We start from the raw sequence: 23,344 nt of genomic DNA, 5'->3' as shown, positions 1-23,344 counted from the left end.
AAAATGATGTATTTATTTTGTACTAAACTTGAATATATATGTATATATATCCATATATACACACACACACATTTTATCTATAAACATATATATATATATATATATATATATATATATATATATATATATATATATATATATATATATATATATATATATATATATATATATATATATATATATATACATGACTAAAATCTTTTGCGTTGCAATATCAAATTAATTAATAAAACGTAAACTTTTTTAAATTTTAACTAATTTTTTTTTTTTTAATTTTTGTGCGCTTAGCTTAAGTATATGAGAGATAAAACACAAAATTTCAATTAAATAATGCAAAAAAATTATGATTTTTTTAAGCTTTTTTTGTAAACCTCAAATACGTAAAAAAAGCAAAAAAACTTTCGACTAGGCATTAGTTTACAAAATAGTTTATATATATATATATTTTTTGTCGTAGTTTTTAAGCTGCAAACAAAACAATTTGTATACTAAAAATACTAAAAAGAACGCATGTATACTACAAAATACGAACTATATATATACATCTATATATATATATATATATATAACATTATATATATATACTCCAAAACACAGCAAGAAGAAGAACAAATGTATACTAGAACGAAACTCCCATTTATCAAGCCTAACAAAAAATACTTAAAGAAATACTAAAATATAAATAACTACAATTTGTATACCAGTTGGCCACTGTTATAACAGTCGTATAACAGTTCAAAACAAAAACATCAATTGTCAAAACACAAAGTATTACGAAACTTTAACAACAAAAAAATACCTAATTAAATACAAATTTTCTATTAAATATTTATGGCAAAATTTATAACAAAAACAAATCATGTATACGATGTAAATCAAATTTAGAACTCAACAATTTTTTTCATTTTGAGTTTGTCAAGAACTTTTTGTTGTACACAGAAAAAATGAAAGGAAAATATAAAAAATATATTAATAAATAAATTACTTCCTCTTAGTATTTGCTGGAAAAAGTATTGTAAACAAAAAAAATAAATAAAAATAAAAAAAATACAAAAAATTGTCAGCTAACTGTTAAAGCAAGCAGTTGGATACATCTATATATATATATATATATATATCTATATATATATCTATATGTATATATATATATATATATATGAAAAAATACTATGATTACTTAAAAAAATAAATACAACAAACGAACAACAATGCTATATTATAATTAAATAAACAAAAAAAAACAAATTTTTTTTTTCAATTTAAAGTTAATGGAAAAAGTATATAGCTTTTTAGCCTGAATCCATTGAAAATTAATTTACATTTTTTATTTAAACATTTGTATTATTTTTTAATGTTATTTACTTTTCGTTTCTTTTTTTTTGTATATTAATAACTGTAGAGCGTACAAAAGCTCATAGCTCATATATAATTGAGATATACGAGGTCTGCCATTCTCCATTTCTTCCCAGAATCCAAGAATCGTTTTCTGTCATCTTCAACTCGCCTCCGATGCTGTCTATATCTCCTCAATCGTAGCGTAGCTTCGTCCGGGTAACAAGTCTGGGTCTGTACGAATACTAAAACTTGGCTCTATTGAAGAGGAAACAAAACAGATCCAAGCGAAACGTCTGTTAAAAGTTAACTCTGCATTCACAATGGCCAGTCTCCCCTCCATAAGTGATGTATATGAACTTGCGTTGCTTTTTTAACAGACCTCGTACACAGTTCGGATTAAAGATATTTGGTTTGATTTTATTCAATTTGTTATTCAACAATTAAGCTAGGTGAGAACATAAATGAAAATTTAATATCTTTATCGATTTAGAGATGCAATTTGAATACAAAAAAAAGAGTAGGACACATAACTATACAAACTATATGTACATGAAGGTATAATATAGGTGTAACTTTTATATACATATATATATATATAGACATATGTACATTTATCAAAAAATATAGTATCACATTGTACGATGCAGTGTCGCGAGTCGATGAGCAGCAACTGTTCAAGGAGCCTTGCGCCTTCCTGGGCACATGGACCAAATTGTGACTGATTGATCGGAATTGGGTTGGGCATGCGTCTGGGTGTTGGGCCTGCCCTGATGGGCCGCGTCTCATTCGGACTTGGCCTTGACATCGTCGCTGGCATTGCAGTTGCGATAGTCGCTGGAGCTGTTGCTGCTTCTGTTGCTCGCTCGGCGATCCTCGTTTAGGCCATTTGTTATCACCGCCTCATCCTCGTTGATGGCATCCGAGATGGCGCTGCTGATGCTGTTGCTGTTGTTCTGCGACCCGCTTGGCACACAGGCACAGGCATCGCATACACGCACATCTGTTTGCCAGCCGCGCTCCAGCACGGGCATGCGGCGCTTTGAACAGCTGCTGCAAATCGCCTGGCCGCAGCGTCGACAATGATGACGCCTGCAGTCGCCCGGCCCATCGACGGCTCTAGTTCTAGGTGCAGTTCCTTCATTACTGCTGCCGCTGCTCCTGGCATCTGATTTGCTGATGTTGCCCCCCTTCGGCTTGCCACGTTCGCCCGAATTCTTCGCCATCTCCAGCTCCTCGGCGCGTCCAAAAACTGCTTTGCATATGAAACAGTTGGGCGATTCCGCATCGGGCACCCAATAGGCAGGACGTGCACTGTCCTTGATCATGGCTGTGGGTTCAATTAGTGAATTAGCCAAGTGTCTTCGACTTCTTCCATATCACTGCATCACTTACCCTTGGGATAGTCTATGGCCACGGCTGCAACGCTGCTGATCGTATTGTAGATTGTCTCGCCATATTTCCGTACCAGAATATCGCCCTCATCATTCGTTGGACGTGAGCCTAAGGCGACGTAGAGATAGGAAGCAAATAGTGCGACAGAGAAAGAGAGTGAGACTGTAGTCATTCATTCATATACATTTCATTTGAAATTTCTTTTCTTTACTTGGCTGAGCTGTGCTTCGACTCTTGATCGATCTGTTGTTGCTTTCTTACCTGGTGTCGCGTCTGATTTGCGCTGCAGCTGTTGATGGCAATCGTTGCAGACGCGCACTGGCTGCAGCCAGCCACGGCCCGGCACGGGCAACCTGTGCTGGCTGCACGTGTGGCAAAAGCCCTCTCCACAGCCGCGACAATGATGCTTCGGCATGCCAGACTTCTCGAAGTTGCGCCTGCAGGCATGGCACATCTGTAAAGCCAATTGCAGACAATAAGTGAATGCTTAGACGCAGTAGATACCCTTTAACCATAAAGCTGTGTTTTTAAAGTCTAGCATAGAAGATAAGTAGGCCTAAACGCCAATCGATATTTATCGATTTAAAGAAGGCTATCTGTTCCAGTTACTCTAGATACACTAGTCGTTTGTTTATGGTTACAGAGTATGCAAGGGAAACTAAATTTGTATCTTTTTTAGTGTTGTAAACGCACAATTATCTCCTGATTGGGTCGCCAATAGCTGGGCGCCACCTTGTCCGCCAGCATGCCACTCAATGCCTTCGCCCATGGCGCTGAAATGTTGGTAAATGCCTCACTAATGCTATTGACGCTATCGAGCACCATTTGAGCGGAATGAGCATTGGCGCGCAACGCAGCATTTCCACCTTTCCAGACATGCACCACCTGAACGCTGCAAGACAGTGATAGAGAGGGAGTTACGAATTGATAGATTAGATTGCCTCAAAGTACTTACTGCACCACCGATGCCTCGGGTGATTTATTGCCATACCAATATTGACGTGCCCGATAGATTTCGCCACAGTACGGACACTCGATAACATCGCCCTTCCACACGTATTTGGCCAGGCCCGACCAGGCGGTATCCGTTTGCGCCTGCGCTCGCACACTAACAACGATCTCCTTGCCATTGTTGTAGCAGGCCTTGCACAGGTACAGTTTGTTGCCAAATTGATGCTGGTAGTTGCAGGGCTGCGTATTGTAATGCGGCTCCCCATCGCTCACATGACCCATCGAACGTTGGCAGCGACGGCTGCACGATTCGCAATGGGCACTGCAGGTAAAGTATTGCTCCGGAAATGGATTGATTGCTTTCTCGATAATTTCGCCAGCGAACTTCTGATTCAAGAGTTTCATCGCCTTGAAGACGACGGCGGGTTGGCGCGGCGAACGTACCGCCGTATTCTCTATCTCCAGGTGCAGTGCATCGCTTATCTTTTGGAAATTCGTTGACTTCTTCGCATCCGTCTGGATGCCTACGTAGCGCAGCGAACTAAACGCATTCGTCTCATAGTTCAGCAGGGCGAAATTGTTGCGTAGCTTGTCCTCGGCGCTCTCCTCCACGGCTGAGTGTAGAGTGTCAAAAAGAGATATTAGAAGGTATTATACACAACAATTGGTATCGATATACGATATCGATCGTATCTGACAGACATACGCAATACCCGTAGATATTTATCGATATTTTAATAGTACATACTGCTCTCCAGCGGCTTTGTGTAGTGCGTCTCGTGGAATATGATCACAGCTGGTCCCAGAGTGCTGCCATTGCCCATGGCTTGCAGCGCCTGGGTGAAATGCAAGCAAAACGCCTTCGAGGCGGTGCCTAGAAACTCGTACATATCACTGTGCAAACGCTCCGAGCGTGTGCGATAAACCACAATATCCGAAATGGCCAAAATCTACCAAAGAAACATGGAATTAAGGACATCAAATCAAAAATCAAGTTATCGATTAATCGCACATACCTTGAGTAGCATGCGCATCCGTTTGTTGCTTTTGGCCGTGGTGCCCAACAAGCCCTCCGTGTCTAAACAAAGAACACCCTGTTCTCGTTGCATGGCAGCATAGACGCCAATTGTGCAGGAGCTTTGCTCTGGTGATGTGCGAAACACGGGCTCGCCATCGAAAAATACCTGATTCATCGTATGCGATTTGCCATCACCGGTGTTGCCAAATATTGAGATCACTTTGATTTTATCCAGACTCTGACACTTGAGCTTCTTACAAAACAATTCTGGCGTCGCTATCTGCAAATTCTCGTCGGCATCGAGAAAGAGAAATGCACGTGTCGTCGCTCCATTATCGTTATCAATTGAGTCGTGATCATTCGTATTGATAAATGGTATCGATTTAAATTCGGCATCGTTTATCACATCCAGTCGCAATGCCTCGTCCTGTATGTGTGCAAGTTATGCACAGAATGAGCAAGAGAAAAAGAGAGAGAGAGAAAGCATGAGCATAACTGTTAATCGAGTAAGTTTTTACATTATGGCGCGCACCTCTGTTATGGAAACTAGAAAGGCCATCGTTAACGGCAAATTGTTGATTAACTCAGCCTTTAAGCAGCTGTGTAAATTAATTGTTAAATAATTCACAGTTGGCCCAGCAGCTGGTTGAGCGGCTGAGCGCTGATTTTAGTGATTCAGCGCCTTGTGGACAACGTTTGCTGCGACTGACTACTCAAAAAGTGACGACGCAATTTAAAATAAATAAAAACAAACAAAAAATAAACGTCGAGCATTTCTTTTGTTATTATATTTGCCTGGAAGCATCTATACCTGTGTGTGTGTTAACAGCGGCAGAATATTGCTATGTTAACAGCGTCTTTACATTCTGTTAATGCAGTCTTTAACAGCGTGCGCTTACGTCTGTGTGCACTTAACCCTTGTGTGCACCAGTTTTTTTGCTTGTATACTAAAAATATGAGTCATAAAAAATTTGTTATGAAATATAGTTAATTTAATTTGCTGATTAGCACAATAATTTCACAATTTTAAAATGATTGCGTTATAAAATCTTCGACACTGCTCACTTAAGGGTTTATTTGCAAATATCGAGCATTTACAGCTTATCAACAGTTTTTGTAACCTGGACGCAATTTGAACGGCTCACGCTTACGCCTTTGTTGATGTTTTGTTTGTTTTTTTTTTGTGTTATTTTACTGGACAGCATGGAATTGTAAATAAAAACAATATAAGCACGTAAATGGAATATTGTTGTGCCCCTTATCAAGGCTTATCAGTGCCTGCGACTGGAGATGGCGAATGGAATAGCCAGAACGACAAAGGCACAACCGTAATATTATTACTGTTATTGTAGTAGAACACTTGTTTATGTTGTTGTTGTTTGACATACACGATTATCGTAGGTTTTGCCGTGCCCCTTTTCGTATGTGTAAAGTGCGACGCAGCTGGGCTTACAGACGCTAAAATCTATGCGCTAAAAGCTTTGCTATAATTTATACAGTTAAAAGCGGTTATGTGCTTGTGTGTGAGTGAAGAACAGCTGCGTACGCGTTTGTACGTGTATATATATAATAACATGCTCATATATGTATATGTGCATGTGTTTGTTTTTTATCAACGCGCGTTTCATGAGCAAGAATGAATTAACAATGCGCAATACTTTGGGCTCTAATAACAATAGCAAATTAATTGAATGTCCATCGGAACATATGACTCGCTGCTGCATTTATATTTGCTATATTTGCAATTTATTATTGGTTGTGGCGCTTACCTGAAAAAATGGCAACGGCTGCATTATTGACGATTGATTTTTATTTGTTGTATCCAAATTGATCATTATTGTAGAGCTGCGTTTGCTTTGTTAAGGATTTTCGGTGCAGCTGCAACCTGCAGCCAATTATAATAGCTATGTACGTATATGGTAAGTATAGGTTTTGTGTGTGTGTCTGTGTACGTGTTTATTTTGCTAAGAGTGCGGCTAGCTGCCAACGGTGGTGCACCTGATTAGCTGCTTATAAATTCAATTAGCGTTGTCTTTAAGATGTTTATATATTTATATGTGTTTATTGCATAAACTCCACATTTATTCACATTTGCTATTTAATTTAACTATTTGAGGGCACCACAACCAACAACAAACGACAAAAACGCGCACGCATTGTCAAAAAGTTAAAAGCACTTTGTAATAGAGATGCACACTATACAGCGATCAATATATCGATGCACAATCCTCTATAGAGATGGCTGGTTGGCGATGTAATGTAAAACAGCTGCTGCGACGATTAATCAAACATTACTTACATAATTTCTTGAAATTATTAGAGCTGTAGTTGCACCGTAGCAAAAACTTCTGAAATTTGGGTTTTAGAATGTTAGTAACATATTTAACACAACAAGTATTTGATTTGAAGTACCTGTTGTAGTCTGAGTCATTATCGTCGTTCGATTGCAAGTATCGATACGGTGTATGCTGAAAATATCGCCTTGTGTTGAATCGATGTTTCGATATATCATGATATCAACATCCCCAATGTGTGTGTGCGCCGCAAAACAAAACGCGTATTGTACGGGTACGGTGCGGGCACACAGCAAAGGCGAACCCCCAATATATTTCTAAATTGGCTGTGCTTTCCAAAAAACGACAAATCAGTGAATTAGTTTGCCAAAAAAATATAACAAAAATACCGTATTGGAAATGTCCTGAATAGTGCTGATCTTTTTTTTGTTTTCTTTGTGTTAGTGTGTCTGTGTGTATCGTCGTCGTGTATGGTGCTAAAATTTACACATACCCACCTACACACACTTATACACAACACACAAACATACATAGGCGCGCATATATCTACAATACATACGTTGTAAGTGTAGAAAATTTCTGCTGCTTTCTTTTGTTGCCTTATTCGTTTGCATTGCCCCGAGCTAGTCTGCCTTAGGTGCATGTGTATGTGTGTGCGTGTCGCATATTGTCCGTGTATTTGAAAAGGGGTGGCCATACCCCAAGAGGGTGGAGTCCAAATTTTGAGTACGTATATTTTTCGCTTTCGAATTGGTCAACCAAACACATTCATACATACATAGGTTTCATCAAATATAATCGGTAACGGTATTTGCCGTTAAATAGCCGCCTATTGTATAGCAATTAGGATACACGAAAGCTTAACAAATATGAGACAATAAATAAATTCTCAATTATTTTGCCTGCCCTTTAAAACTATAAACTTTATTCATTGTTTTCTCGGCTGTTTCTGAACTCTTGATTGTGTTTTGGGGGTGGGGGTTGTATGTGCTTGTGTGTATGTGCTCAGCACTCGTTGTCAGACGGCAAAACGGAAACGAGAAATTTTCATTCAACGTTTTTCTTGGTTCCATTTGATTTTTATTGTGCCATTGCTCCTTGTATGTAGATGCGTATACATATATAAATAAATATACATATATATATATATGTATATATATATATGTATATATATATATGTATATATATATATGTATATATATATATGTATATATATATATATGTATATATATATATGTATGTACTTCATCGAGTTGTACTTTCTGGTTCAATTGAATTATTTGAAAAGTTCATGTATTAGCAAATTAACTAATGTGTTATTCAATTAATACCGTTCAGTTGCTCATTTGGGCTCCTTTGGCTTTGAATTATTCATTATTGATTATAATCTTATCAGAATCGTTTCGGATTCAAAAAAATAGTTCATTTGGATAATCACTTATCTGTTATCTAATTCAATTGCTCAGTTTAACTAGTTGCAATGAACAAAAGTCTGAACGAAACGACACTGCTCTAATGCAGAATATGTACCACACATACACAACGACACATGTATGTAAGTGCGCGACAATGACGAGACGGCGGCGCGTTCTCTGCTTACATGCTTTTGCCGGCACTCGTTGAAACATACACAGACACACTTGAACTCGCAGGCAGATAAATGCGGCAGTCATTCATATTGCACTTTGTTTATAACAAATTGCTTGTATTCTATTCGCCACCCACACAGACACACAAATACACATGCTGCTTTCATATACGCATGCACAGTCAGACATACTTACATATATACATGCGCTCTCACTAACTCATGCTTTTTCTCTCTCTTTCTCTCTCTCTGTCTCTTTTTCTTTTTGGCTTTGTCGCCTGCGTCTATTTTGCATTATTATTATTACAGCGCGACGTATCACCGGCATAACAACAGCCAGCAGCAACAGCAACAACAACAATTATTATTATTATTATTGTGAGTTGGGCGCAGCGTGCGCTGCTGCTGCTGCACAGCGCCACAGCCTAAACAAAGCAACAACTATACATACATATACACACGTATAAATAATACACCCATACAAAAACATCTGCACAGCTGCTTACGCACATAGATAAACAGCATAAAACATAAACGCATACGCATATTTGCATAAAAAGTAACCAAAAAATACCAAAACACACACACATACATACATAACTACGTACATACATACAACAAAAATACCAATCAATGGCAGATTTAATGCGTTTGGGTAATGTGGACGTTGTCATACAGAAAGATAAACTCGGCTCGCCAACGGGCGGCTCCGATGACGGCAACCTAGCGGCATTGGGCGGTATAACGGGTCTCGGCGCCATGATGGCCGCTGGTGGCATTGATTTGAACGATCTGGCACAGGAATTGGATCAGGATGAGTTCGATGGGCCGCATATGCTCAATGGTGAGTGTTAAACACAAACATACATACACACACATAATGAATCAGTGCCCTTTGTATGCACTTTATTATTACATAGAACCGGTTTGCAAGGCGAACTTGTGGCTTTGCGTTGTTTACTGCCCCTTAATTGTGAACATATGGCAACATTCATACAAATCTGTATTAAGGCATATGTGTGTATATAAATTGCCTGCCTCTAAGCACACACACACACAGACACAGTCATGCAGCTAAATATATGTGTGTTTACATTAGGTGAATCATCAGCTGTTTGTAAGCGCAGCCTTGTGACTGGCTTCTAGGCAGTCAAGGTGCAATGCACGCACGAGCTACTGTATATTTTAGGCGCGCGTGCCAATGCGTCATGCCCCACAAATTCAAAAACAAAAAGAGAAAAATATGTTAAACCTAAAGCTTTGGCAATTATTGCGTCTGCGTAGCTGTTTTGTGAGTCATGCGACTGCGCTTGCGTTGCTCTAAGCCCACTCTCTCTCGCTCTCTCTCCCTTTCTTCCACCTACAATTGATCACTGTCATTTTGTATGACAGCATGGCCAGGTCTCTCTCTCTCTCTCTCTTTCGACAACATACATGACCTTTAGCTGAATGTGTGTGCGTGTGTACTTATCGCATTTCAATTTGATATACGATAAATGCGTTTGCTGACAATTGATCGTTGTCAACATTTTATGTATGGCAGCCTGGCCAGCTGTATTGACAAAATGGCCGCTGCCCCCTAGGCTAGTTGCATTTCATCACATGCTATCGGTTATCACACGCACATACACACAGACACATTAGCTTTAATCAGCACACTTATACATATATAGGTACATATTTTTATATGAAAATATTCTTTTTGTTACGCCTTTAGTGTGTTTAGAAACTGCGCAGATTGCGGTCATTTTGTTAGACAATTCTTATGATTTTATCATTAAAGTAAATTAGCAAGTGCAGCCTCAAGCATACGCTATTGCCTACGCACACACACATATATATATATATATATATATATATGTATATATATAATATAAAATATAATTGAGATATATATATAAATATATATTTAAATATATATATATATATATATATATATACATATATATATATATATATATATATATATCAATTGATGCCAGTCAATTATACTCCTGCAGCTATTGGTTCATATCGATAACATAAATTGCCACTTATAGAGTCTGCTTACTGAGTCATTGAATGTGTGCATATCAGAACTGGTGCAGACATTTCTGCAGATTGTTATCGATAATTATCGCTGTGCTTAAAAATATGATTTTTAAACAGAAACCCCGTTTTTATAGTAAGTTTTTTTATATTGACAAAATTTAAGATTGTTATCGATAGACAAAAGCAAGTGAACCATTTCTATTTACTATCGATTAGGGTATTTCAGATTGAGCTTTTTTGCGGATGGATTTTCTATTTTAATTTGCCTGTTTATTTTTGATTTGTCGCTTGTGCGTTTTGCAAGGCTGTTAATTTGGCACATTTTACAACATTTCTTGCTTGCAGGCGAGCGTCCGGCGATAATAGCACCGCCGGAGAGCGAATGGTATCATGGACGATTGGATCGCTATTCGGCGGAGGCACGTCTGCGTGGCAGCGGCAAGTTGGGCAGTTATCTGGGTGAGTATACCATATATGGGTATTATCGGTTATGCATAGATCTAAATGCTTTAATATTCGCTCTCTATTCTCCTTCAAAGTGCGTGAAAGTGATCGCAAGCCTGGTTCCTATGTGCTCAGCTATTGTGGACGCACAGGCATAAATCATTTTCGGTAAGTTTGCACGACCAGCGGATACCCTGTATGTGTGCATGGCACACTAACTTCTCTGGCTGTAGAGAAGCTACATTCCAAGTCTCTAGCTCTTTTAGTCGTCTAGTTATGCTCAGTTAAAAAATCGATTTTTATCGATATTAAGAAAATTTGAATATATATATTGTTAATTATAATCATTAATTTTTTATATTTGTAAACGTCTTAAAAACAGTTTAGGATATCGATCAAATTATCGATAACTTTATTAATTTTTCTTGTCATAAAATCAACCTGAGATAAATCAAAAATAAAGTTAAAGATGTATATTAACCTTTCCATAATTTTAGTCCATAATGTATTACAATTTACCATTTCTTTTTATCTGTAGCATTACGGCCGTCTGCGGAGACTTTTACATAGGCGGACGTCAGTTCATTTCGCTAAGCGATCTCGTTGGGTATTATACCTCGTGCAGTGATCTGCTGAAGCGCGAGCGTCTGGTCATACCCGTCGCACCACCGGAGCCAGTGAACGACAAGAAACGCGTGGTTGCCATTTTGCCATATACGAAAATGCCGGAAACGGACGAGTTGAGCTTTCAGAAGGGCGACATCTTCTTTGTGCACAATGACATGGGCGATGGCTGGCTGTGGGTGACGGCCCATCGGACCGGCGAGCAGGGCATGATCTTTCGTGAACTGGTCGATGATCTGGACGTGTCGATCGATCCCAATACGGTCTTTCCCTGGTTCCATCCAAATTGCACCAAAAACGAGGCCGTCGATATGCTGGTCAAGGGTGAGTTCCCAACTCGATGAATATATATAGCTCTTAAAAAAACGATAACAAAGCAAGTCAAGCTTAAAATGTCATTTGAATCAATGTAAGTGTAGTCAAGTCAAATCTACAAGTCAGTTCTATTCAAGTACCGCAGACGAAATTCAATTCGATAAGTCGATAGCTAAGGAAATTCCTTTTCAAATATTCAAAGAACTTAAAACCATTCAAAATTAATACCAAACTAGTTTGGAGTGTTATTTCACATAAGCGTATACAGCTGCGACTGGCAAATAAATCGATAATAATCGATTGCTTATCACAAAGTTTAAATTGTCAATAACTGTTTTAAGAGGTATTAAGTTCAAACCAATCAAGCTTGCAAAACGACGATAAATATAGCTAAAATTAACTATATATGTAATGGACATAGGCGATGAGAGCCTATCGCTTTTAATGTAATTCGTGTTATCGATAACTTAATTAATATCTCGTTCTTCTCAATTTACAGCTGGTCCTGGCAGTTTTCTGGTGCGACCCAGCGACAATTCTCCGGGTGACTATTCGCTCTTCTTTCACATCAACAATCAGATACAAAGATTTCGCATCGAGAAGAAGGGCGTACGCTATCTGATGGGTGGGCGAACGTTCGAATGCCTCGATGCGGTGATTAACCGTTATCGCAAAGAGCAAATTGTCGAAGGGCATTCACTCAATCATCCCGTCGTCAACGGCACCCAGCCTGAGTTCAATCAACAGTATGTGGTAGAGAAGGCTGCCGAGAAGATCTATGCAACGTTGCGCGAGTGCCGCGATCAGATTGGCCTGAAGAAGATCAAGGGCATCAAACATCATGGGCATCTTAACAAGAAATCGGACAAGACGACCAAATGGAAACAACTGTACTTTGCGCTAATCAACGATGGCACCGAGACGCAGCTCTGCTTCTATGACAATCCAAAAAAGACTAAACCCAAAGGCCTCATCGATTTATCGTGCGCCTATCTATATCAGTGCCATGATTCGCTCTGGGAGCGACCCTATTGCTTCCAGATAGTGGAACGAGCTCTGCCCTGCCTGGCCACCGTCACCTACCTGTGCGCCCCCAGCCAGGAGAGCTATGTGGAATGGATCAATGCTCTAAAGGCGCAATGCGACTCGCAGCTGAGTCGTGCCCAGAAAAAGGTGTCGCGTCTGCGTGAGCTGCGTTGTCTCAACTTGCATGTGCTGGAGGCACATCGATTGCCATTCAAACTCGTGCCACATCCCTATTGCAGTATTTCCCTAAATCAGGTCAAGGTCGGCAAGACCAGGGTGAAGATCGCGCCGGAGCCTGTCTGGGAGGAGGAGTTTGTGCTTGAGTAAGTTTTCCTCGCTCTGTGTATTCGAGATGCCTGAATAGCTCTTATGATATTTTTGCATGATTCCATTCAATTTAATTTAATTTCAATCAATTACAGCGATGTACCACCAGATGTTGTGTCCCTAACAATTACCGTCGTCTCACGTGGCAAGCGTGGCAAGGACTCGGAGGTGGCCGAACTAACTATCGATTTGGCCAGCCTGAAGAATGGCCAGGAGACCGAGGACTGGTACAAGCTGACGGGAATGACGCCGATGGGCGAGTGGGGCTCGTTGCGCTTGCGCATGCGCTATCTGGACGATCTGATAATGCCTTGCGAGGAGTACAGTCCGCTGCAGCAGCTGCTGCTCGAACCGGAGCTGTATGCTGTGAAGGCGCTGGCCGAGCTCTGTCACAACGATCGCGTGCCATTGGCCACGGCATTGCTGCGTGTCTTTCGGCACGAGAAACGCGAAACGGAATTGATACGCATCCTCTGTCAGGCGGAAGTGGCACGGGAGAATGAGACGACCACCCTGTTCCGCGGCGCATCGCTGGCGACAACCCTAATGGATCTATACATGCGCACCGAATGCAGCGGCTTCCTTCAATCGGCCGTCAGCGAGACGGTGCAGCGCATCTTGGAAAGCAAACAGTCGGCCGAGCTGAATCCAACCAAAATGGATGTCAACGATGATGCGTGCACCAATGCCGAATTCCTCTTGCAGATACTCGACTTGGTCACCCAATCGATATTCACATCGCCGGACGCTTGTCCGCGTAACGTGCGCTACATCTGCAATTGCTTGCAGAAGGCAGTTGTTGCCAAGTGGCCGACGGAACGTTTGGTGCGCACGCGTGTTGTGTCCGGTTTTATATTCCTGCGTCTGCTCTGTCCTTCGCTGCTCAATCCACGGCAATTTGGGTTGGTTAGCGAGACGCCGCCAACGGCGGCAACCCGCTCCCTCATTATGGTGGCCAAATGCTTGCAGAATCTGGCAAATCTAATTGAATTTGGCGGCAAGGTAAGTCTATTGGTGGCCATCTTGCGTGGCTTATCGACTGATCGATTGCATTGTTTTGCAGGAGCAATATATGGAGGTGGTGAATCCGTTTATACTTAAGAATAAGGAGCGCATGATTGTGTTCTTGGATCAGCTGTCGCTAGTCAGCGATCCGAATCCGCCATTGGGCATGTTTGGCGAACAAAATACCAATCATAATGCACAGGATACGGGTAAGCCGTACATACTCATCGATATTTATCGATTGTTCAATTCGAATGTTTTCGTATGCTTCACAGGTCGCGAATTAGCCACATTGCATCACATTTGCGTTTCGTATTTGCCGGAATTGCAGGATCTATCGAATATACTATCGATCAAAAAGCTGGTGACCGTCACCGATATGTTATCGAAGCACAAATTGAAATATCGCGAGATGATCAGCTAAGATGACGACCGATATTTACAACAGTCAGTTAATATATATATATATATATATATATATATATATATATATATATATATATATATATATATATATATATATATATACATTTTTATATAGATATTTACATATATAGTTGAAAGAACGCCCAAAAGAAAAGAAAACGGAATCATCAATCATTATCTAGTGCATATTGTGAGAATAGTTCCAATAGTTTAGTCAAGCTTTTCTCGCTCCATTCATTGGGTTGTTTTCACTTTCATATTTTCTTCTACTTCCTATTTGGTTTTCTTCCATATTATATTATATATAGCAAGCATCTAGCGCATGTATATATATATATATATATATATATATATATATATATATATATATATATATATATATATATATATATAAATAGGATTGTATCTTTTTTATTTTTATATATATACAATATTAAGAAAGGCTGCTAAAAGAGGGAGAAAATGAAATAACTTTAGTAATTAACCAGGTCAAAAAAATGTGTTCAACAAAAAACATTTTTTTTTTGTTTTTTGCAAAAAAAACACAAAAGACAAAAAAACACGCGTGGCCATTATTGCAAAAGAAAAGTAAAATTTAAACTGAAATGAAAGAAATCCAAAAAATAATGCAATATTATATAAAAACGAAAGAAGACAAAAACCTTAATTTCTAGCTTAAACATATGCATAATATATTAAACAATGCAAAACTCAATTATCCAACAACTATATCTCGATTCATGTATTACTATTATTATTATGTAAATTACAAACGCGAAATGAATTTTCACCTAACTTTTACTTTATATGTTTAATAACATTTGTTTGTATTTCATATTTTGTATATGTTTTGTAACTTATGATGTATGCAGGCACAATTGGTTTCCCTCTCTCTGTCTCTCTTTGTTTTGGCCATATATCTATCTCTCTGTCTCTCTCTCTTATAACAAAAAAACTTAAGCAAAGATATTAACAAATAAAAAACATAGTTGAACTTTTTTAAGTTCATAATTTTTGCAATTTGTAAACGCATCAAAATGAAGAAAAGCAAAACAAAAAACAAAAAAAAAAAAACAAATAAAAAACAAAAAATAGTTATCTATATATATACATGTATAGTATGTATACAGCATCTGCATCCTAGTCAAAAGAAAAGCAAACAAAACAAAAATAAGGAAAACTTACGAAAAATAAAAAATCAAAATCAAAAAATTTGTGTTTATTATGTTATCAAAGACAAGACAAAGACAAGCATGGCGCGTAAAATTAAATTTTGAAATAGGCGCCACACAGCATTTGATAAGCTTAATAAAACAAATGTGGTCACACTGCTCCATATATACAATGGCAAGATGGCACCACATATCCATAGTGTAGTGAGGCCATGGCTTAACAAAAGAATTAAGTGCGTATAATAAGTTTATATGATATATAACTTATAAATGTACAACATTCACATATTTTAAAGCATTAAATGATAAATAATGCTAATACCTTTGAAGAAAATAAGGTTACCACAGGGTGTCAAAGCTGGGAAGCTACAGCCAAAGTTGGCGCCAAGTATCGATAACAAATCGTGCAGTGTGAGCACAGCCAATAGCCGTGTCAATGTTGCGGGACAGCTGATCGGCGATATCAATTATTTCTGCTTTATTTACGTGCTTAAGAATCAACAGTTTATATTGAATTATTCAAGTATCATGGCACTAATACCGCCGGTAACACGCCTTAGCGCCTCCATAATACGCATACTCGGCTGCAATCCCAGCCCGATGACGCTGCAAGGCACAAATACCTATTTACTGGGCAATGGCAAAAAGTATGATTCGAATTTCTAGTCAAATCCAAAGTTCAATTTTCTGCTTTTCTTAGGCGAATGCTTATTGATACAGGTGATGAGGATGTACCCCAGTATATAGACCATTTGAAGGGTGTGCTGCGACAGGAGCAGGCGACAATTAGCACAATTATACTCACGCACTGGCATCACGATCATGTGGGCGGGGTCAAGGACATCGTGGGCAACAAACAACTGGCGGATAAAGGTGCGAAATACCTGAATAGCTGACACTATTATACTTACATGTGTATGTATATTAACTGTAGTGCTCGTCAATGCAGATTGTCAGGTTTACAAGTTTCCACGTAGTCGGGAGGATTCGATCGATGATTCCTGCAAGGAGATACCCGCTCACATACCCTTGCAACAGCTCAAGGATGATCAGGAGCTGGCCGTAGCTGGTGCTAAGGTGCGTATAGTACATACACCTGGCCATACAACGGATCACGTTGTGCTGACCATGGACGACGGCACACTCTTCAGCGGCGATTGCATATTGGGTGAGTGAGGAGGCAGAATCTTTAAGGATCTCCACTAAAATGTGTTGTATGCTTCGCAGGCGAAGGCACCGCCGTCTTCGAGGATCTGTTCGACTATATGCACAGTCTAAAGAAGATACTGAAAATCCAACCATCCGTCATCTATCCCGCTCATGGCAATATCATAGCAGATCCCGTTGAGAAAATTGAATATTATATTAATCATCGGAATCAGCGAGAAGAACAGATTCTGCACTTCTTTAGCCAACGTCAGGGCAAGGCGTGGCAGGCGCTGGATGTGGTCAAGGTCGTCTACAAGGAGACACCCGAACAGCTCTGGCCTGCGGCTGCCTACAACGTTAGCCATCATCTGAGCAAGCTGCTCAAGGAGCATAAATTGCGGCTTAGCAGCGAGCAGGACGGCGAGAAATTCTACGAGTATCAGCCTAACAGTGCCCTTTGAGCAGCCCTTAACAGTCTAATGTTAACTGAACATTATGTAACTGCTATGTTTTGTATATATATATATGTTAAATGATCCGTTGATTATATATGATTGAAACTGTAACAATGGCTCTAAGTTTGTGAAGCAGCTGCTGCACTGTCGTCAACTTTAGCAGCATGTTAAACAGGTTGTCGATCTGAACAGAGCATTATAACAGTATGTTATGTTCAAATGTAAAGCTCCTTTAACAGCGGTTAATAACATTTACAGCTTCTGTATCTAACATCATGTTAATGAATGTTATATTTTGCATATTATTCCACTAGTTTCTATTCTATACATTAGCATTTACATAAAGCCGACTACGAACTATATCTCCACTAGCGCTTGCCCTTGCCCTTGCCTCCTTTGCCACCTTTGCTGCCCTTTTCGCGTCGCTTTTTGGCCACAATGGAGCGTTTGTCCTTCTTTTCGCGCGGATCGACGACACGATAGCGTCCCTTGACGCCAGCTGGACGTCGTGCACGACGCGAGGCTGTGTGCTTCTTGGCCACCACATAGGTGATCTCCTTCTTCTTCTCCTGTGCCTTCTTGTAGACCTTCTTTAGCTGCTTGGCCTTCTCCTGGGAGGTGGCATCTGCATTTTCCATTATCTTTTCGGCCATCTTTTTGGCCTTAGCTAGACGTTTGGTGGCGCGCCGCTTTTTGCGTGCCTTCGCCTCCATCACCTTCTTAATGGGTCGCACATTCAGTTCCTGCACCTTCCTTTGATACTCTTCCGTCAGCTCCTTGGGCACTGGCTGTGGCTTCGTCATGTGCTCGGCCTCATCCTGTGCAAACCAAACGGGCAAGTTCTCATCATTAAATGCATAACGATTCCATGCAGCATCCACTAAATCACGTCGCGTCTTTTTGCCGCGCACGAGCAGAGCACCTAATGCTAGTTCCTCCTCGGACAGACGAATCTTCTTGGCTTTGGGTGCTAGAAATGGGGAGTACAGCAAGGATAGGTATGCTATTAGTATATCATCAGCTATTTCATATATTATGTATAATGAATACCAGCGTCAACTCTCTTTCTCTCTCTCCCTTTTTCATTTGCTCTCTACCATTATAATGAGCCTCTTTCATGCCAAATGCGTTCTGAATATAACTCTACATAAGCTTCATATTCTGTTGGTGTATCTATTTCTCTTTAAGCATGTGTATTTCACTCTCTCTCGCAGGCCTCTCATGCTGCTATCTCTTTCTATTTAAATATAGGTTATTGTGGCTGACTCTCTGTCTCCCTCTTTTCTATTTTCCCATTTTTCCTATTCTTATTCTAGTCAGCTAGCCCCATCTTTAGCCTTATATCTAAAGCCTATATCGTCGCATCATCTATGATCTCTTGTATCCTCTCTTTATCAAAATCTCCTCTTCATTCCCACTGCCAATGCCAGTTGATCTCTCCTCTCACCTTTAGCCATGTCGCCCGCTACATGATCTTCATCCACTTCTTGCTCCGAGTCCGAGTCGGAAGATTCAGAGCTGCTGTCTTCCTTCTGCACATCATGCCTGGCGCGCCGTTTGGCCTTTTTGCCGAGAGCTAAGGTACCCGTATCTTCATCCATGAAAGGAGGATTCTCGCCAAGCACAGCAACTCCTTTGGCCTTGTACGCCTTGGCCAGGTTATCCAGATCATAGTTCTCTTCATCGTCGTCGTCCTCGTTACCAATATTCTGTAGATTATCCTTTTCATACCAGAGAGCGACACGTTGTTGTCGCCGTGTATCCTTGTCCCGAAAATCTCCGGACTTGATCAATGGATGTTCGCCTCGCTGTTTCTTCTTTTTGCCCTTTTTATTGGACGATTCCTGCTCCTCGTCGTCATTGTCGCTCAGGCCGAGTCCCTGTTCATCGTAGTCGCTGTCGCTGTCCTCCTCCTGGCTCACCTCCGGCTCGTCCTCGTTCTCATAGTTGGCATCGTCGTCCATCCGTTTGTCATCCTTGTCGTATTTCTTGTATTTCGGCAATTTGGGACGCTCCACGGGTTCGCCCTCCACATCGAAATCAGGTTGAACGTCGAGCATATCGTTCAGCTCGTTAATGCTCTCGATGCCCTTAAGATCGAAGATCTCATGTTCGCCTTCCTCCACTGGACCGTCGTCGCCTTTGATGACCATGTTGAGGTTCATCTTTTCATGGAGTTTCGCCTTCGATTTGAGCGTCTTCTTGCGTTTGCGTTTCAACTCCTTTTGCTCCTCGTCGGCGAGAGTTTCGATTTGTTGCTGCAGCTCGGCGTCCTCCATATCCTCGATTTGCTCTTGAGTCAAAGGTTCAGCGGGCTTTTGCTCTGTCTCTGGCTCCTCGATGACGCCATCAGCTTCGGTTTTGAATAGCTCCTCCTTGATGTGCTTCCACCAGAGCAGCAGACCCTTGATGTCTTTACGTCCCAGCACCTTTAGATCCTTGCAGCACTCTAAGATCTCACTAGTTGTCCTCTTATGTTTGGCGATGCGCTCATCATCTATGCGTATGGAGCCGACGCCCTGGAGAGCAGCCAAGGCATTTTCCGCCTGCATGAATTGTGAGGCAGCCAGATCGTTGCGCAGTGCGATATCCTGCTCTGTGTAGCCCTCGGCCTTGACGCGTTTCTGTTTCTCTGGATGTAGTAGACTATTCTTTTGCTTGCCCTCCAGGTCCAGCTCCTCGAAGACATATTTTGCATCCAGTAAACGTGCATCTATGCGATCCGGTGCCAAGTAGCCTTGGCAAACGACGAATATTTCAGCGGACTCCTTACGAGAAGCACTTGGCTTGGTGGCGTGCACCTTCTTGAAGAGCTGCTTGAGCACCCAGAGCAGCGCATTGTAATCCTTGGAGCGGAAAACTTTTGTTACAAACCAACCGCCGCTACGCAGAAAATGTGTGCCCAGCTTTAGGGCATTCAATGTGAGACAGATCTGCTGATAGGCATCGTAGAGCCAATTTCGTCCAACATTTGGTGCACCATCGTGCAGCACCACATCCACTTTCCACGACTGCAGCTCCTTGGTCAGGGACTGACGACATTTCTCTGTGGTGATATCCTCGACGAGGCCAATGCAGCCGGCAATTGGTCGTATTGGGAATAGATCGACACCGATCACAATGCTGGAGACAGGCATATTCTGTTTGGCCACCTGCATCCAGCCGCCAGGTGCAGCACACAGATCGATGCATACTTGTGACTGTTGTAGGAAACCAAATTTGCGGTTCAATTGGATGAGCTTGAATGCGGCACGCGAACGAAAGCCAGTCTCTTTGGCCAACTGGTAGAATTTATCTTTGCGCGTCTTTCCTACTTTTGTTTTCTTGCCCATTTTGTTGCTGTTGTCAACGAAAACTCAACTGAAAATGTAAAAAGAAACCGAACACGCCGCGAGTAGCGCGTTGCACGTGTTTGAAGTTTCTTGAAAGGGTGCCAGTGTTGCCAGATGCTCGCACAGCTGACGAAGGTGCCACATTATAAGCAAGCTATCGATATTACATTGCATTGATACTTATTTAATTTTAAATGTATTTGAATAAAATAAAAACAGATAGAAAATCAAGATTAATATCGTCATCATCTTAAATTATTTAAAAAACTGAAAAAAACTAGGAAAGAGATTGTGCTTAAAGAAATAGAAGTTCATATGTATATAAAAATGATTTGACGTGATTTTAACATTGAGATGTATTAATATAACTGCTGCCAGATATTGTGGCAGTGGTCTGCTCATTGAAGCACTATGTATCGATACTATTATCTGTTGATGCACATCACTAAGTTCCAACCGTGTGCCGCATAATTGTTATTTATGAATTTAAGTTGATTTTTTTGTATTAAAAAATTATATAATTAACATGCTGCGCACTGTTCTAAGCGATTTGGCACGCCTGCGGTATGTATAAACTGTAATATATGCATATATAATATATATGATTGGGTTTTCTCTGATAAAAATAGGCTGAGTGGAGGCGCCTGCTCTGTTACACAAGTCCGCGAGAAGGGACACTTGAGCCGGCCTCGATTAAGGAACCCCTATTGGTTTATACGCCAACAGCGCTTAGTAAGTTTACTAGTTTAACCATCAAAAGCTACTAAACTAATAACATTTGATTACAGCAAACGGATGATCAAGTAACTGGTGAAAATCGCAGTTTCATCAAGGAAGTGATCCATGATACCTACGGCACTCCGGCTTTAATTAAAGGTGTACAAACGTATGAACAAAAGCAGTTGATCAAAACAGATGAAGCGCCTATATCCACCGAACCGTGGACACCGAATGTGCGTCGGTGCGGCCTGATTGCTCGCAAAATTGGCCAATACCCACTTTGGCTAAAGAATGGAGAACGCATACGTACGACCCTATTGCAAGTGGTGGACAATCATGTGATTAAATATATACCACCAGAGGAATATAAGCCAACACATCAGCCGAATGTGAAGAATTTGAATCGTTATGGCTGTGTTTTGGTTGGAGCGGAGAGCACAAATCCTGCCCTGCTGACCAAAGAGTATTGTGGAATCTTTCGCGATTCAGGTGTGATGCCCACCAAAAATCTAGCACGTTTTATAGTTTCGCCACAGGCAGCCCTCAGGCCTGGCACGCCACTGAATGTGGGACACTTTAGAGTGGGCGAATTTGTCGACGTGCGTGGCAAGACGTGAGTGACGAGTGGAGAGGAGTAGATCTGTCATGTATCCGAGTTTATATATCTAATGAAATTCGAATCTTTTACAGTGTGTATCACGGATTCCAGGGTGTGGTTAAGAGACATGGTTTCAAGGGCATGCCCGCATCTCATGGCGTGACTAAGACGCATCGTCGTCCGGGAAACATTGGTGGCGGCGGTGAAAAGGGTCGCGTCTGGCCAGGCACCAAGCTGCCTGGTCACATGGGCAACCGTTGGCGCATCAGCAAAGGCTTACGCATCTGGCGCATTAATACCAAATACAATGTGATGTGGGTGCAGGGCAGCGCAGTGCCCGGCTCTACAAATGGCTTGGTCTACATCTACGATACGATTCTGCCATTGCGCAAGCCCCAAGAGGCTCCACCATTGCCCACGCTCTACGAACAGCCAGAGGACGAGGCGCCCGACGACATTTGGTATGAGCAAGTGCACAATTTCAAGGATGAAACCATCAGCTTTAAGCCCGAGTAGTTCGAAGTTAGCTTTTAAATACAATTCATTTCACATCTTTCTTTTTTGTTATACTGTATATTGTATAGAGCTCTGTGCATAATACCCTAGATAAAGTTATGTAAAATAAACAAGTAGAGTGTTTTGCTATGGTTGAACTTAGGATATGAGTCATGAATATGAAAATTATTTAAATGCATATCTCTAAGATCTGACGTGTACTGTAATGTCCGTCTCAGTGTGAATGCAAATCTCACGCTCTTTAAGCCCTTGGTAAATCGTAAAAAAGTTTAAAATCGTCAAATAACAGGAGGATCAGGAGAGCGTTTCAAGTCAGCAAATATTAATTTTTATAAATGAACTATTTTTGGACCGTGAACGAGCATTGTGTCGGTCGATGGCACTCGACTACAACATTCTTACATATTTTACTTAATAAATTTTCTATTATTGAGTTTATATATTTATCATTTTATTTTACTTTGAATTTATTTATTTCATTGTTTATTTTAATGTATTTTCATTTTTTTTTTAATTTTAACTTAACAATTTTTTTATTTCTTTCTTTTTAATTTTTTTGCATTCCATATTTCCATTTTTGATTTTGATATTTTTATATAATTTATTTTTAATTAAAATGAATTAAA

General features: G+C 40.5%; 5 protein-coding genes across 9 annotated transcripts; 3 read left to right on the top strand and 2 right to left on the bottom strand.

Annotated features, from left to right (window-relative positions):
- Window positions 1–1,881: 1,881 nt before the first annotated feature.
- On the bottom strand, window positions 1,882–6,884 carry LOC111595259 (zinc finger FYVE domain-containing protein 1-like). Of its 2 annotated transcripts, XM_030223840.1 has the most exons (10): window positions 6,466–6,884; window positions 5,508–5,643; window positions 5,229–5,405; window positions 4,695–5,123; window positions 4,427–4,628; window positions 3,683–4,292; window positions 3,421–3,619; window positions 2,989–3,181; window positions 2,728–2,835; window positions 1,882–2,662 (listed from the first exon to the last, which is right to left on the bottom strand). In XM_030223840.1, exons 3-10 carry the CDS (start codon window positions 5,253–5,255, stop codon window positions 2,118–2,120), a joined length of 2,313 nt encoding a protein of 770 aa, XP_030079700.1. In that variant the 5' UTR covers window positions 5,256–5,405; window positions 5,508–5,643; window positions 6,466–6,884; the 3' UTR covers window positions 1,882–2,117. The 2 variants fall into 2 exon arrangements, with proteins under 2 accessions (XP_030079700.1, XP_023164711.2); XM_023308943.2 differs by lacking the exons at window positions 5,229–5,405; window positions 5,508–5,643.
- Window positions 6,885–7,255: 371 nt separating this feature from the next.
- Window positions 7,256–14,797, top strand: LOC111605549 (ras GTPase-activating protein 1). 3 transcript variants are annotated; one of them, XM_030223837.1, is made up of 9 exons: window positions 7,256–7,552; window positions 9,257–9,422; window positions 10,955–11,068; window positions 11,149–11,221; window positions 11,592–12,001; window positions 12,492–13,341; window positions 13,441–14,347; window positions 14,409–14,559; window positions 14,626–14,797. In XM_030223837.1, the coding sequence occupies exons 2-9, from the start codon at window positions 9,338–9,340 to the stop codon at window positions 14,772–14,774; spliced, it is 2,739 nt and encodes a 912-aa protein (XP_030079697.1). In that variant the 5' UTR covers window positions 7,256–7,552; window positions 9,257–9,337; the 3' UTR covers window positions 14,775–14,797. The 3 variants fall into 3 exon arrangements, with proteins under 3 accessions (XP_030079697.1, XP_023179882.2, XP_030079698.1); XM_023324114.2 differs by lacking the exon at window positions 7,256–7,552 and having other exon boundaries at window positions 8,975–9,422; XM_030223838.1 differs by lacking the exons at window positions 7,256–7,552; window positions 9,257–9,422; window positions 10,955–11,068; window positions 11,149–11,221; window positions 11,592–12,001 and adding an exon at window positions 12,152–12,335.
- A 1,566-nt stretch (window positions 14,798–16,363) lies between these two features.
- Window positions 16,364–17,631, top strand: LOC111604711 (beta-lactamase-like protein 2 homolog). Of its 2 annotated transcripts, none has more exons than XM_023322894.2 (4): window positions 16,364–16,595; window positions 16,649–16,821; window positions 16,898–17,116; window positions 17,176–17,631. In XM_023322894.2, the coding sequence occupies exons 1-4, from the start codon at window positions 16,477–16,479 to the stop codon at window positions 17,556–17,558; spliced, it is 894 nt and encodes a 297-aa protein (XP_023178662.2). In that variant the 5' UTR covers window positions 16,364–16,476; the 3' UTR covers window positions 17,559–17,631. The 2 variants fall into 2 exon arrangements, with proteins under 2 accessions (XP_023178662.2, XP_023178655.2); XM_023322887.2 differs by having other exon boundaries at window positions 16,883–17,116.
- A 163-nt stretch (window positions 17,632–17,794) lies between these two features.
- Window positions 17,795–21,009, bottom strand: LOC111604752 (pre-rRNA 2'-O-ribose RNA methyltransferase FTSJ3). Its single transcript, XM_023322941.2, has 2 exons — window positions 19,000–21,009; window positions 17,795–18,522 (listed from the first exon to the last, which is right to left on the bottom strand). The coding sequence occupies exons 1-2, from the start codon at window positions 20,882–20,884 to the stop codon at window positions 17,921–17,923; spliced, it is 2,487 nt and encodes an 828-aa protein (XP_023178709.2). The 5' UTR covers window positions 20,885–21,009; the 3' UTR covers window positions 17,795–17,920.
- Window positions 21,010–21,314: 305 nt separating this feature from the next.
- Window positions 21,315–22,824, top strand: LOC111604759 (39S ribosomal protein L3, mitochondrial). The gene is made up of 4 exons (XM_023322954.2): window positions 21,315–21,448; window positions 21,514–21,616; window positions 21,673–22,217; window positions 22,295–22,824. Exons 1-4 carry the CDS (start codon window positions 21,411–21,413, stop codon window positions 22,716–22,718), a joined length of 1,110 nt encoding a protein of 369 aa, XP_023178722.2. The 5' UTR covers window positions 21,315–21,410; the 3' UTR covers window positions 22,719–22,824.
- The last annotated feature ends 520 nt before the right edge of the window (window positions 22,825–23,344 follow it).

The sequence above is a fragment of the Drosophila hydei genome, unplaced genomic scaffold, assembly GCF_003285905.1.
Source record: "Drosophila hydei strain 15085-1641.00,03,60 unplaced genomic scaffold, DhydRS2 tig00000296-arrow-arrow-pilon, whole genome shotgun sequence".
NCBI classification, from domain to species: Eukaryota; Metazoa; Arthropoda; class Insecta; order Diptera; family Drosophilidae; genus Drosophila; species Drosophila hydei.
This window is presented reverse-complemented; position numbering and strand designations above follow the sequence as displayed.